The 16256-nt window shown below is 40.1% G+C and overlaps 1 protein-coding gene across 1 annotated transcript in view; it reads left to right on the forward strand.

The window, feature by feature from the left end:
• Positions 1-16256, forward strand: part of zc3h3 (zinc finger CCCH-type containing 3) — a 79898-nt gene that overhangs the window by 35411 nt on the left and 28231 nt on the right. The window contains exon 4 of the mRNA XM_005750282.1: positions 14381-14531. Coding sequence (XP_005750339.1) covers positions 14381-14531 — 151 coding nt within the window. The remainder of the gene's footprint in view (positions 1-14380; positions 14532-16256) is intronic.

Genomic DNA, 16256 nt, shown 5'->3' on the forward strand with positions numbered 1-16256 from the left:
GGGCTGGATCAGGTGACCCTGAATCCTCTCTTAGTTATGCTGCAATAGGTGTAGGCTGCTGGGGGATTCCCATGATGCATTGAGTATATCCTTTTCAGTCACATTTCTCACTCAACATGTGTTAACAGACCTCTCTGCATTGAATCACACCTGTTATTAATCTCTGGCTCTCTTCCACAGCATGCCTTTTATCGTGTCTTCCTTCTCTCACCCCAACTGGTTGCAGCTGATGGCCGCCCCTCCCTGAGCCTGGTTCTGCCGGAGGTTTCTTCCTGTTAAAAGGGAGTTTTTCCTTCCCACTGTCAAAGTGCTTGCTCATAGGGGGTCATATGATCGTTGGGTTTTTTTTCTGTATGTATTATTGTAGGGTCTACCTTACAATATAAAGCGCCTTGAGGCGACTGTTGTTGTGATTTGGCGCTGTACAAATAAAACTGAATTGAATTTTGTGTAATCGACAAAATTAAAGGAAGATAGAAATGGTTAGCCAGCTAGCAGTAACTTTTGTAAGATAATGTTGTAACTTTTTTGACACTGGTATTTAGGTATATGGTAGAATATAGAGTACATAATATGGTATACTCATCCCAGTTGTACCTGGCACGTGGCAAATAATCAGGACAATGCTGTAGTGCAACATAACCGACAGTCATGTAAGTCTTGGCAGTGCTTTTGCTGATGCTACCTCGCACACCGAATGTGAGCAACAGAATGCTTATACAGCATTCTGATGAGGACAGTTAACCTAATTGCTGCAGGCATCATCCGTAACAACACATGCTGTTTGCAGAGAACTTTTCTAGTCTTGGTTTTTTCTGAGTTTTATTTCTCTTTTTTTAGTTAAAGACATAACTGACTGAGCTTGTCTTGAGATTTACTGATATTATTAATACTTGACTTAATGTCAACTTAAAAATCTGATCAAGTGACTGGAATCTGTTTCTATACAACCTGCTAAATAGTGATGGTTGCAGTATTTATTTTTTATGTTTTTTGGTATGAAGCATGTCTCATGGATAAAGTAGTTTATTTTTCAGCTGGTCCTGATCATACTCTCTGGTGCTGTGCTCAGTAAGCAATTTTAACATGACGCAAGAATTGAAGCATTTATCTGTGACTTTGAAGGACCTTTAGCAGTGTTTTTGCTGCTGTGTTGTGTATTTGTGAGTGGACCATGCCAGTGGTTTGGTGGCAATCTCTGCTTCTACCAGATGCCAACTTCTTCTGGTTGTGATCAGCATTTTAGCAGGCTGATGCCAGCTCTCCCTTGGCCCAGAGGGACCAATTAGATTCTGGCAGCTGCACCCAGAATGCCACCATGGAATGAAGCAGGGGCTATGGGTGGGTTAGGATGCTGCACACAAAAAGGACAGATAGAGCTGCGGACACCTACGCAGACATGGCGAGGAATGATCCATTAAAACTAAGGAAAGGAAATTTTAGTGATGATTGGTGATGATTACAGGTGGAAAGCATTCAAGAGGGGGGGGGGGTCTTCCATAGAACACATGGTTGTTTTCTCTATAGGATGGGGTAGTGGAATCCTCTCAGGCTCTTCCCCTCACCAAATTGGCAAGCCAATAAGAGACTTGGCTGTGTCTCATCACCCACCCCCACAAACCCTTAGTTTTCACCCTGGTAATGCAGTGCCTTTACTTTACTGAGCTGATCATGGCATGGGGCCAGACTGTACTATCAAATGCAAGTTGTGTATTATCCCAGCAGGCAGTCTTCATGACTTTGACAGTCAGAGGTTGAATATCACTGTCATTGCCCAGGGCCATCTGTAAATCTATAGTCTGTATATTACTGGATACTTAAAACTTTACAGTAACACAAGGACACTTTCTGTTCATGTATGTAGCATCCTTAGTAAAAATAAATAAATTAACAACTTTGATTATTATAGAGGGAGAAGAAGTCATGAAAGAAGGAGGAAGATTTTAATATAGGAGTGCTTACAGATGTTAATGTAATTGGCATCCTAAGAAAATGCCTATACATTAATTACAAAATCAAACTGTACTACAAATATCTGAAGTTTAGCTAAGGACTAATTGTAATATCCACAGAATAATCACAAACTGCAAAAGTTTCAGTTAATGAAAGAGCCCAAAATGTAAAAGTTTAGTGTCTGTACAATTATCTTTTTTCTTTTAGCCATACATGGAACATGCAGAAAGGCATCATTTAGTTCTTTCGTAAGTTTCAAACTCTTGCCCGCATTGATGTTCGCTGACTTTGAATGAGTGCGAAAAGTGTAAAGCACATCTACTGTAAATGCTCCTTTTTTGCACTGGCATTATCTGTCCTATCCGGGTCCCTTTCGACAGCCTGACCACCTTTTTCCACAGCCTTAGCTCTCTCCCCTTCTCTTTTAACTCTAACACATTCATGATGCTTGTGTGTCTCGCCGTGGGCTTGTACATCACCTCCTTGTCTTTCATTCTGTGGCTGAAACATAAGTTGAGGGCCGGTGTCCAACCGGCTGACTGGGTTCCATCACTCACTGGCCCAAAAGAATCGGCAGCATGATGGATGTGCGTCACGCTGGCATCTGCAACCAGAACCTCAGTACTGCTTTAAATCTCTACCAGTGAATCACCTCTGCTTCTTGTGTGTGCAGTGACTGACAAACTGCAAGACCCTGCATGTGTCTTTAACCCATCATTCAGTAAGACGAATCAACTAAGTCAAACCAACACACACAAGCTCGTGTCTCTTACAATTCAAGTGCCGGTCCTTCTCCAGATGCGATATCATAAGAAGCACAAGATATTTGTGGGCACAACAGCAAGACCTTTCAGACTTTTTAGACACCAGGGAGGTGCAGAGCCCCTCTCAGGGAGTCTGAGGTTGGCAGGAAAGAGTGTCTGCCCGTGCCAGATGACCTTCATGGTCAAAAACACCCATTAGTTTGTGTCACCCATGACCTAAGGGATACACTCCTGGTAGTCTTCTTCAAGAGCTAATAGACTTGATGTTAGGGACTAGGATTTAAAGCAAGAATGCTGTTAGATATTGATTGAGAAACACTGCCAGTCTCTGGTTTAAAAGAACAAAGAAAGAAACCAAAAAAAATTGAAAAACATAATAATATAAAATGCAGAGAAACAGTCCAGTTCAGTAAACTGTTTTAAAGTAATCTAATGAAAATTCAAATATTATAGAAGCTTCTCCATCGATTTGTATGGAAGGTTTTGCAGGGTCCCTGTCCACTGCCAAGGTGCCTTCCCATATGGAAAAGATATATATAAATCTTATAAAGTTTGTATCTGTCTTGTGTGAAACTTGTATGAAAAGCATACAAGAGTGAAAACAGATATAAGATCCCTTGAAAAATTATGTAATGAAACTTGTATGTTTTGGATACTTACTAAAACAATATATGAAAGTAATGAAAAAGTGGCCACTTTCATGAGTAAATCATATAAGTTTTCACTATTTCTCTTCCATATGGGTTAGTTCACCACTCAGGACCTTAACAGTGGTTTTCTCCTGGTGGTCACTCTCTGTGCATCCAGGATCCGACTCCTCACACTTCAGGAAGAACCTGGGGTTATCTTACCATATAATCTTGTCACCATGTTGACAGCTCAGTATTACTGATATAAAATATTTCATTTCCAGACACCTGGAGATGGCTACATCTTGGTTAATGCTGCAATATAAAAATCCAAAACAGAAGAGCATTTGATTAAAAGCCCATTCGCTTTCCCATTCTCATTCTTTTCTTTAACTCAATCACTTTTTTTTTTTCTTCTTCCTGTGCCGTGGGCTTTTTCAGCTGTTGATGTGTGTTGCTCACATGCCTCATTGAATCTTAGGTTGCCCTTGAGAGGTGTTCCGTTTGCACTTCAAAAAGGGTTTTATAAGATACATTTTAACCTCACTCTCAGTACCCACACAAACACACCTACTCTATACTCACAAAGACATGCACATATAAGATATGGTATAATAGCAGTGCTTAAGTGGACTAAGCCCCAGGCACTTCTTCTTGATGTGTCTAATGGGATATGTTGACTGACAGCCAGACTTTGACCCGTTGACCAAACGTAACATGGTGTGTGTACCTTGGGACACGTATGAAGCGTTTGAAGTGAACCTGACCAAGTCCCAATCACCACTAAAGATTTTGGCAGCTTACGAGTTTGGGGTCAGGGTAAAGGTTGAGTTCACAGGAAATGTATGTTTTCACCATGTTGTATTTACATTATTAATGTTCTTTATGGCCACAAGGGCATACATGTACACTGGAAAAACACACACAGGTGCTATTAATATTTAATTATTCATCAAGGATGTTGTCAAGCCTACTTAAATATTATTCAGCATTTGAAAAAATACTTAAGGATTGTGCTGTGTTTTCTTCTTCTTTAAGGGTGGCCACAGCAGGTCATCGGCCTCCATCCCTAGCATCCTCTTCTTTCACACCAACCCTCCGATCTTTCACTACATCCATAAACCTCTGAATTCTTCCTCTTTTCCTTCTGAATGGCAGTTCTATCTTTAGATTTCCGACCCCTCTCTCTTCCTCTCTCTTTTCAATATGTCTGCTCTTACATCTTTACTTTTCCACCTGTCTCCCTTTCATTCACACACATGTATTCTGACTTTCATTCACGTCTTCTTCATTACTCAGGAACCTTCTCTCTCTTCAAGATTGTCTTAAACAATCTTGTTAAAAATTCCACTGTCCTCTCTCTAACTATCCTCTGTCCTCACCTCTCGCTCTCTTTCATTTTATGCATTCATCAGCCCCTAGTCCTTTTCTCCATCTTTACTCCCTAGCCTCACATACAATTTACTGTAAGCTGTTTCCTTTGTCTTTGCCACCGTAGCTGTATGCCTAGTCTCCCAGAAACTCCCTGACTATCCCCTTTTTCTTTGCTAAATTCTTCCTTTGAATACTGAATATTTTCATGTTACTTCTCATTCAATAACCAAGTCTCCTTATCCTCTTCCTCTATCCAAAGGATACGCCTAACAAATTCTTTGGATTTTCCCTCAGAACTACAGCTGTAGTTTTCCAGTCATTTGGTAACTCCACCCTACCACCCAGAGCTTGTCTCAACTCCTCCTTAAACTCTTTGAATGAAGTCCTCTTTCTTCAGCTGCTGCTTCTCTTTTTTTCCGTCTTTCTTGCCTGTCCCGTTTGGTACTTTAGCAATCAGAATTGTTGTCTGAAGGCCAGGAAAGATGCCCAACTGATTTATTTTTTCAAGTGGAGAACATATGGCAACGCCATATTGGTCCACTTAATTGATCTATATTATTATTATTATATATTTTTTTAAGTTATTACAAATTAGACAGACAATTAGACAGAAAGGGAGAAAGAGAAGGAAAGAAAGGAAGAAAAAAAACAGAGCGGAACGGGGGACAGTAAGAGAAGACACTGACAGAATCCATTGGATCACCTGTTAAAAGAAGAAAAAAGGAAACAAACAACAAGCGAACAGTTCAAAACGTTTGTCCATGTAACGATCCGCTAGAGGGTGTGGGGAGCTATAGCCCTGCCCCACAGAGCATGAAGCAGACATGGAGGAGACTCAGGCCTGGACATCCACAGGCCCCCCCAGGGTCCGAATGTACAAGGAGGACCACTGGAGAGGCAACCGCATCACCTCGACCCAGTCCCAGGACCCGAAGGGGCACAACCCTTCAGAAGTGTAAAAATATCACTTCGTACCTTTCTGTTGGGTTTGGGCTGAAATGCTGGAACTAGATAACTGAAACTTTTACATGCACTTTCAAAAACAGTATCAGAAACAGTATAATGTAGCTGTTCTTGTTTTATACCATCTCATGCATTTGTGCTTGCACTTGGCTGAATGGGAGGATTGCCATTCCTCTGGGCAGCCTGTTTCCCAGGTCAGCTGGATATGTTACAGCTGATAGCACCACTATGATGACGGACGAGGCCACAAGCCAGTAGCCTTCCCTTTTCTCTCCCCCACCACACTCCCTACTCCACAAACCACATTCTCCCCCTTGAACACCCCTCTTTGTGGTGACATCACCAACACGCTGGTTGACAGCATCTGCTAATGGCACTCACCACTAATGGAGCCCATGAGTATTCGTCTAAAAAGATTGTAGGTCCATCATACAGAAATACTTTGGTAGATAAAACATTGTACCACTTGTATCCAAGTGTTAATTTGGTCATGAACTGAAGAGCAATTGGTTAACACCATCTGTCTGTCATCACATCTATTGTAGAACTAATTCTTCATCTAGTTTTTTTTTTTTTTTTTTTTTTTTTTTTTTTTGCCAATTTAAAAAAAATTCTTTTCTAATCTATGGGAATCAATCCCGGGTTATAAAGAGAATAAATTTACACAATTAAAAATACACACATATCCTCGTGAATTCTTAAAATATTTTTTGATCTTTGAATTTAGTTTAAAAAAAGACTGTAAATGATTAAGGTGATGTCCCCACAGCAGAGAGTGAAATAGCTCCTGTCAGCAAGATTTAAATAAATCTGCCCAAATACTTCTAATTTATTTTCCCAAACCACGCGGAGCCGCTCTATAAGGCCCCTGCTCTAAGGGGTGTCCATCCACACAAATGCCAAAAACAGAGGTTTCTTAGCAGTTTGCTGCTCCAAGGTGATCAGTGTTACTTGCTTCAGCAGTAAGTGGTTTTAATAATGTGCCTACTCAATCCATATAAAGCATTAAACAGACGCAAGCACACGGATCACATGTCCTGAAACAGTGGACACAATAGACCCTGTTTATAATTTTGGTTTAAAAACGGATAAAGATAAACTCTGCCTGTCCTGACAGAGAATGCTTCAAGTATTAAGTGTTACATGGAAAAATGTGAACTTTTTATCATCTGTTGGCACATTTCCCCATCCTTCTTGATTTTCCTAAAACAAGATGCTAAACTTGTTCACATGCAACATAACCTACAGGGCTCACATTCTGCTCATACTTTGTGAGCGGATGATACTGCTGTCTTGGGAGTTACGAGATGCTGTAATTCCAAGACCATGGAATGCAGTTCTCTTGGTAGGGCGGGACATCAAACTCTGACGTCTCTGGCTCATCTGTCAGAGAGTGTCGCTGGGTGTCAAACACACAGAGATCATATTATCATAACTGTGTTGACTTCCAGTGGGTTATTAAATTGTGGTAACTTGCTTGTTAAGTCTGATGTTAGCATGGCACTGCTGTCTTCTTTCAGAGAGATGGAGCTGTGGGAGTCAGAGGATGAGCCCCAGGGGACGGGAACATGTGATGGCAAGGGGAACAGGCACTGTCAATAATAAGATTTATTATCCATCGGTTAGTTCCAGGGAGGGGGCAGAAGGAGACTGCTGTTCTCTGGAATTAGCCGTCAGGTATGGAGAGGCAGACTGCTGGGTGATCCCTAAGAGGATGCAGGATTTGAGGTTCAGAGTGGTGCACTGTCGGGATGCTGAGCTTAGGATAGAGTGTAAAAGAGAGCATGGAAGACAAGTTTTCTTAAAGTCTAGTCTATGATATGGGGCTCAGTCATCTTAAGGATAGAACTTGAGCTCAACACTTTCAGATCCACTTAAGTGATCTGTCTCTTCATGTTGATGAAGTGGGATCTAAAATGAAAAAAGTGAATTTGTCTGCTGGACTGTTATAATCAGAGGGACGAAGTGAAGGGAAAAAAACCTCGATTTCTGGTTTGAGGTGTTGGTTCACTCAAATTTTCAAATTTTAATGCCGTAGATATGCAAATTGTTATGGGTCTATTTAAGATTTATCGTTGCAACAACGAGCCAAATGCCCAAAGAGCAAGAAACACAAAACACCTAAGCAAGAGCTTTTAAAATTAAAAGTTGTTCTGATTTGCAAGGTTTGGTGTTATTCTAATATTGAATACTAGCCCTCCTCTCTGATGGCTGCTTTTACTCTTAGTTTTTTCAATATGGTATATAGTTCAACTACGAGCATTTCAATTATCCGTTTTGGGATGTGTCTAAATGAGTTATCAGTGTTGTCAAAGGGTCGTAAAATACCTTAATGTCTGAAATGCACAAAACCACATTTAAACTTATTAACATATTTAGCGACAATAAATGATTGGATTTCACCTGAACAACTGAATTGATTGCAAATTCAGTGTAATGGTCTAAAAACCATAACTAAAGCTGCTTGAAAACCACAGACTTTGTGATACCGTTTGCTTGGTTGCTTTAACTGATTGACAGAAAATAAATAAATACAGTAATTGGTCATGTCATGCCTGATGCTCGGTCTACTTAATAGGGATAGAAGTAGCATTGTTATTATACCAGGTAGACATATACTGTCATTAAACAAACTTTCACCTCTGTACCTGGCCAGAAGCACTAAACAAGAGTATCCTAAGGGATAAGTGGAAAACTATGTTATATAGTTAATGTGGCTCTGACTAGAAGGCAAACCACTTGCAAAAGGAGCGATGAGTGCAGCGTGAGGTGACGAGAGTAGATTATCTGTAGATTCACAGCAGCGAGTCAGTGAGAGATGGATGGATGGATACGAGCTGCGTGCGTCTGCAAATGGTGGCTTCACAGTGTAGGGCGCCACTTGCAAGGCAGGCCACTGTCAGAGGTCTATTAAGGGAAGATGGAGACCCCAGGTGTATGTATGTGAGTAAGTGTGTGTTTGTGTGTGCGTGTATGTGTTCACATGCTCATTGGTCATGGTCCTATAGTGGAAGATTGAAACCCCATTGCTCCAAGAGCCACTCAACCAACACAACCTGCAGTGGTTTACAATCAGAGCAACACCGTCCATCCATCCCTGCTGACATGCACACAAACGAAAACACCAACAGCACAACTCACTATAGATGTCATTAAACAACAGCAGGAGTGGAACAGCTGTGCGACAGCATCTTGGACACGGTTGATGTCATGATGTTTGCAATGAGTGCTTAGAGACACATTGAGGTGTTAGTTGGGAGGGAAGGTAGGTGAAAGTGGGTGTATGAGGTTGCAGGGTGGGAATCGTGGCAGCACCTTTGACAAGCCCTATTTGTCATCTCCCAGGATGCCCAAATAGCTCAGACTGGAGTACAGATGGATTGTGGGAGAAAAAGTGACTAGAAGCCAGGCAACTAATCCTGTACAAATGACTACCCCCACCCATATTCCCCCTCTAGGGCTACCTTTTGTACTGTCTTATTTTTAAGCTAGGTCTTTCTCGCTCTCGCTCTCTCTTATTTTAAATTGACTTAATTTATTTCAGTTTTGTCATGATATTTTAGTTTTTTTGACATGACAAAAGTAAATTTAATTCCTGTTTACAACAGGGCACTCACTAATCAGAATGGATCTCTGAGAAGTAACTACACACACAGAAATGATTGGTCTGTGTTGTTTAATTATTGAACATCTTGAATCATTTAATAAAAAAAATATATGTATTATGGTCGAAAACCTGTTAAAAGAATATTTTTATTGCATTGCTAACAGTATAATAATACCCATAACGCTTTATATTGAAAGGTAAAGACCCTACAATATTGGAGAGAAAAAAAGCCTATGAGCAACCACTTGGTGACAGTGGGAAGGAAAAACTCCCTGTTGACAGGAAGAAAGCCCCAGGAGAGCAATGTTCACACTGGGGCAGCTATCTGCTGCAACTGATTGGGAGTGAAAAGCGAAAAGAGGAGAGACAGCAAAGGGAGATGAGACAAAATACAGACTATATTAGAGACATAGTTTAATAATTACTGATACTGGTTTAAGACGGTGAAAAAAAATCACACCCAGTACATCAGGGGAAGCCGCCAGCAGCCATCCGTAACTAGCCCATAAGCATTACCAAAAAGGAAAGATTTAAGTCTGAGCTTTAAAGTAAGATCGTGCTCCATTCCCCAACTCTCTGTTCACAGTACTCATAGCTAGTGCTGGGCAATATGACGATATATATCGTGTGGACGATAGAAAAGTGTCTATCGTGCCATTTGTCTTCTATCGTTTCTAACCTAATTTTATAAAATATATCATTAACCCTTTAAAACCGGTCGGAGTGGGCACGCTCCATTTTGTATAACTATTTTTAACTCCCTGTAGAATTGGAACCACGTAAGGTAGCGCAATAAGTTTTTTTGCATATGAAACCGGAGGAGTTGTACTTACATCTTATGCCATTAGCTTGCCCTAGGTCACGGTTTCCTTCCACATATAGCTTTACAAAAATTGCATAAAAAGCACTAGCAGCAACAAAAACATAATATTCCAGAAACACGCTTTGCTGATCCGATCAGCTGTTTATAACACTTCCTACGTTGGAATATAGGTCAGCGCGAACTATCGCATGTCCGCCATTACCTGATCGAAACCGGAAGTGATGTCATTTTCACGGAAAGGGCCTTATAAGCCTATGCTGGTGTTTTTAAAAGTTATGTTTGACTTTATGCTTTTCTGTATCATTTCTGGGATGCTTAGAACTCAAATTACACTGTTGGAAATAGTTTATTTTGATGCACATGCTGTTTCTTTGCAGCAAGTTGGGAAAAGAAAAACTATAGCCTGCCGAAGATACAGCAGTCTTTCACACAAGGCCCTTATGAGAAAACGTCCCAGCGCCATAAACAAATCACAGGAGCCATCTCGCGTTACATTTGTAAAGGCGTGGCCCTTGTTTATGTAGTTGAGAAGGACAGCTTCCGTGACCTCGTCAAAGTCCTTGATCCGAGGTACATAAGCACTTCAGTAAAGTCAAGTTGCCTTGCTTATATGACGCATGCCGGGCCAAAGTAGAGAAGGATGTTTGCAGTGTCGTGCATTATGCCTTGATGACTGACTTATGGACGATCAGAGATACGCCCTACATGAGCGCAACCATCCATTTCATTAACAAAGACTGCACCCTCTATTGTCGCTGTTTACAGACTGCGTACTTTCCAGATGACCACTGGTCAGGTGGTATATCGTGATATATATCGTTATCGTGATATAAAATAATTCATATTGTGATAAATCTTTTTTCCATTGCAGTCAGCTGGCACAGAGTGGGTAATGAAATATTTTTCCCACTGATAACCCTGCATCCAGTTGAACAGAATCACCTTTTTTTTTTTTTTTATAAATTCTTTACATGTATTATTGATACAATTTGATTGTTGATACAGTGTGAAAGCCTTTTTTCTTTTCTTTTTAACACACCAGTCATGTCCTGTTGCACCCTCTAGCAAGGAAAGGGATGGTGAAAAAATGCTACCTTTTAAAAAATAAATAACAAACTTAAACTGCTTGGTGTACTAATGTAGGGTGTGTGCTGTGTGCTTGTGTCTATGATCGTGTTGTAAACCTGTTGTCAGTATTTCAGCCCCCTGCCTCCCCCCTTCCTGTGATTTGTTGAACAGTAAATGTGTGTCTGAGATAAATTCTCCAGCTGATCCAGAGCTGCATCATGGCTGACAAATGAAACCAGCATCTCTGAACAGGACGAAGAATGAGGGGGAGGTGTGGCAAGAGGGAGAGAGGGAAGGTTGAATGAGTAGAAGTGGAAATGGAATCATTTCATTATTCTTCACCACAGACCTTGTGACAGTCACGGTTTGTTATTGGGCGCTAATTAAAACAGCAACAATCCTAACAACTGGCAGTTAAAGACTTGTAAAAGAGGTGATGGGAAATGAGTTCTGCACTGAGTGCATAAACTCGTTCCTAATTCCCCCCTCTAACACCTCTCTTCACTCTTTTCTTTACTCATTAGGAAGACTGAGTGCTGTCGCTGACCACTGCATTGAATGATTGGTAGAAGGGGGAAGAGAGTGCAGATAATGACTTCTTTTTTCTTTAATAGTTTGATTGAATACACTGAGCAACTGACTCATGTTGCATTAAACCTTTTTTTTTTTCTTGTCTGTGGTAGTGGGAGATTGTTGCTTTTTCTTCAAATATCATTAACATTAGCACCATTAAATCCATGCTTGCTGTCAAATTACTTGACATAATTTGTGAAGAAGAAACAGATTAAAAAAACATTAAAGTTAGAAAATCCTCATTTTCTACAGGCAGTCATGGCTGCACTCAGTGATTAAAAGAAAATGGGTGTAGGTAACTGAGTTTTACCAGTTTGACTGAGTTTTATTTATGACCACATGTGGTCATAAATAAAAGTGACTAAAGTGTTTTTGTAGCCTGATAGCCAAGATGATGGGCTCAAAGAACTTTTGATGAAGGTCAAACAAAGTTTCTTCATGCTGCTTATTGCTATCACAGTGATTTTGGTCAGTATTTAAGCCACTGTCATCCAACCAGTTTGAACACTGAATTTCAAAAAAACTTATTTTGAAAAGTAGATTGTACATGAATGCTAAAATTGAATTCAGCAACAAAAGCCAGGTTCAATCTATTTTTCTTCTCAAATCAAATCAAATCAAGATTTATTTCTATAGCACATTTTAAAAACAACATCAGTGTTGTCGAAAGTGCTTCATAATCATCCAAAAAGAGAATGAAAGGTTAAGAACAAAGCATTAACAAGCAAAACAGATCAACAAACAACACAGTGACAAACATAAAAAGCAAGCCAGATTATAGCCAAACTTGTTTGAATTCACTCTTCTGAATAAAAACAATTGCATAACATATAAATACATAAAGCCACTTTTAGCTGTTCCCAGTTACAAGGGGATACCACAAAGGGTAGCTCTGCATGTCTGAACTGACTTTTATCCCTTCCTGACGTATTGCCAAAAGGGGGATCTGTGTCTCTTGCTAGAATTGAACCAGTGTGATTTGATTAGATTAACTCTATTACAGAGTGATTCAGGTCTATATTCAGTGTAGCTAAATGTACTGAATGAACAGATTTTTCCATCAGTGGATTACTTTTTCTTTTTTCTTCCCTTGCATATTCCAGGACAACAATGACAGAATTTATTGTGAAAGAATGGTTCAGGGACCATAAAACATCATTTTCACTCAATCCTTGGCCACAATTGAGTCCAGACTTCAACGGCATTGAGAATCTTTGAGATATGCTGCAGAAGACATTATGCAGCAGTCCAACTCTCTCATCATGAATACCAGATCTCGGGGTGGTGGTGGGGGGTAGAGTTAGAGTTAGACTGCAGACTGTGATGAGACCATTGACAATGCTGACTGGTTGAAAAGTTGGCTTGAAAAGGAATGTGAACACCAGCACGTTGACCACGTCAAAGACTCACTCGTAATGTACAGACGAGTAACCCAAACAGTGGTTTTAGTCTGCAGGTGGCATTATTTTAACACAGCTTCAGGCTTCTGCAAAGAAGTTCTTTATGTTGTATTTTCTCTCTTCTCAGTGGCAGAGGCTAAAATGAAGAACCAACTACAGCACAACCATGAATTAGAATACACTACTACATTTTTGACACTAACCCCTGCTGTTATTATTCATTATTGGGTTTTCATAATAAAAGGAAAGTAAAAAGTAAGTAGTTTTTCAGAAAAATACATTTTATAGAATAGAATAGAATAGAATTCAACTTTATTGTCATTGCACATGCACAGGTACAGTGCAACGAAATGCAGTTTGCATCCATCCAGAAGTGCTTTAGTGATATAGATATATTACAATATATATTAGCAATAATACAGATATGTGAGTATATTACAGAAATGGGTATGGTATGTTATAATGTACACGGTATGAAGTATGTTGTGAATATTCTATAACTATAAGTATGTACAGGCTGTAGTGAGTACAAGCTATGTACAGGATATAAATATGAAAAACTATACAGAATATGAAATAAATAACTTTATCTGACATATTAGTAACGACTGCCAGTAACTACAGAATACAGAAGTGTGATCAACAAAAAAAACCTTTTAGAGGTATTCACAATGTCTTTGCAATTTAACTTCAGTGCACAGGCCTTTGTAGTGGCTGATGTTGATGTGAACAGGGACTCCAGCGATCCTCAATGCAAATTCTGTTCTCTGTGCGTCAGCCAGCTTAGGCCATCATAAAATAACTTGATGGATAAACAGTCAAAATAAATAAATAAATAAATAAATAAATAACAACACTAGAGCCCCCCAACCCCCTTTCCGATCTCACTGCTCTTATGCCTCTTCTCTGATGGATTTGTAAAATGATATAACGAATGAGACTTAAAGTGAGAAGGAAGGAGGGAGGCTGGGTAGGAGAAATGATGGCAGCGAGGAAGGAGACAGAGCATATGATTTATTAGACTCATAAAAATTCTGCCTTTGTTATTCCCTCTCATTTTTATATGTGAAGCTTATTAAAGAGCACACCTGCCAGAGTTCTCAGACAAACTTATGTGTGTGTATGCACACATTATGCATTCAGAATGATGTCAATGTGCATTTGTTCACACTCACTGCCTGGATGCTTAACTCTGGCTTCTGTTTCTTAATCATCCCTGCCCATAGATGCCAACTCTTCCTCCCATCGTAACCCCGCCTCCCAAAGGGTGTTCAGGACACGCTACAAGATGGTGACCCATCTGGGCTCCAGTGCCATGCAGACCCGCTATTACAACCCAGCCCTTTCCTGGCGTGCCAAGAGGCTCCAGTCTGCCAGGTAATCCACGTTATCAGATACTTCCTCAGGTCTGGCTTTAATGTGATTCAGTCTCTAATATCTTTCAGTGCAGAGTGAATCCCTGTCTTTTATGTTACAGTCATGTGTAGCATGAGTGGTAGGGGTCGAAAATTTATGGTGTTCATTTTTACACAGTAGATAACCCAGAGAATAAACCATTTACAATAGTGTGCTCCTCACATTAATTTATACCAGCAGGGAACACATCAAATCCAAGACGGATACAGAGAGAGAGAGGGAGCTGGGTGGTTGGGTGTTTTTATTTATTTATTTATTTTTTAATGTCATTGCAGCCCTCATCTCTCACTTTTTCTTTATCTTCATTCATCAATCTTTCATCTTTGTCTTAGTACTTCTGAGTTCACAGTGAATGCATGTTAATTGGACTCACTGGTTTTATCATTCATCTTTTTTTGTCCATCAAAATTGTCATTAAAAATGCAAACTGTTTCATTTCCAGAGTCACAAAGAGATCTCTTTATTGGTGTTTTCAAATAGATTCATTGTATACCACATTTGAAAAGTTGGAGCCAGAAAGCTATGTCAGTTAATCAGCTAGTCATTGCAGCACCCATATTTTAAGCCCTCTAACAAAGAGAATGGAGGTTGTTTTGTGTCTTTTTGATATGGTGCTAAGTGGAGGTCAAACTCCTCTTTATGTCAAATCAAATTCAAATTCAAATTTTATTTGTCACGTACACAGTCATACACAGTACGATATGTAGTGAAATACTTGGACAACTGCTCGTGACCTAAAGAAAACAAAAAAGGAAAAGGCTATGAATAAGATAGGAAATAAATATGAAAAATTAAAAAGGGTAAATTTAACTAGGAAGGAATAAAATATAAATTAAGGTTAAAAATGAAATAACTGTACAACACAAATTAGAATGAAGGGTAAATTTAACTGGGAGAATAAGATAAAATATATAAATTAAAGTTGAAAATAAAATAACTGTACAACAAAATACACAATACAGAACTATATAAGAATGTATGAAGAAATCTAAATCTAAATAAATATATACACAATAACAGCAGCTGTACAAGTATTAACCGGAAATGAAGAATATAGTGACCAGTGTTGTGCAAAAACAATGTCCAGAATGTCCAGTGTGTGTGTAAGAACTATATGTGTGGGTCAGTACTGTGTGGTGGTGTGATTGAGAGACCGTATCGCCTGCGGGAAGAAGCTCCTCCTCAGTCTCTCTGTGTTGGTCTTCAGGGAGCGGAATCGTTTTCCTGACCTCAACAGAGAGAACAGTCTGTTGTTGGGATGGCTAAGGTCCTTCACGATCTTCCTGGCCTTGGTCCGGCACCGCCTGCTGTAGATTGAGTGCAGGTCAGGGAGCTCGGAGCGGATGGTGCGCTCAGCTGACCGCACAACCCTCTGTAGAGCTCGTCTGTCCTGCATGGTGCTGTTCCCGAACCAGGTTAAGATGTTTCCCGCCAGGATGCTCTCTATGGTGCAGGAGTAAAAGTTCCTGAGCACCTTGGAGGGCAGTTGGAAGTCTCTCAAGCGTCTGAGGTGGTAGAGACGCTGTCGGGCCTTTTTCACCACGGTGTTGATGTGACAGGACCATGACAGGTCCTGCGTGATGTGAACTCCGAGGTATTTGAAGCTGTCCACTCTCTCCACTGGGCACTCGTTGATGACGGGGGTCTGGTAGTTCCTCTCCTGCTTAGTGCTGAAGTCCACTATCA

The sequence above is a fragment of the Pundamilia nyererei genome, unplaced genomic scaffold, assembly GCF_000239375.1.
Source record: "Pundamilia nyererei isolate P.nyererei 1_Seehausen unplaced genomic scaffold, PunNye1.0 scaffold00267, whole genome shotgun sequence".
NCBI lineage: Eukaryota > Metazoa > Chordata > Actinopteri > Cichliformes > Cichlidae > Pundamilia > Pundamilia nyererei.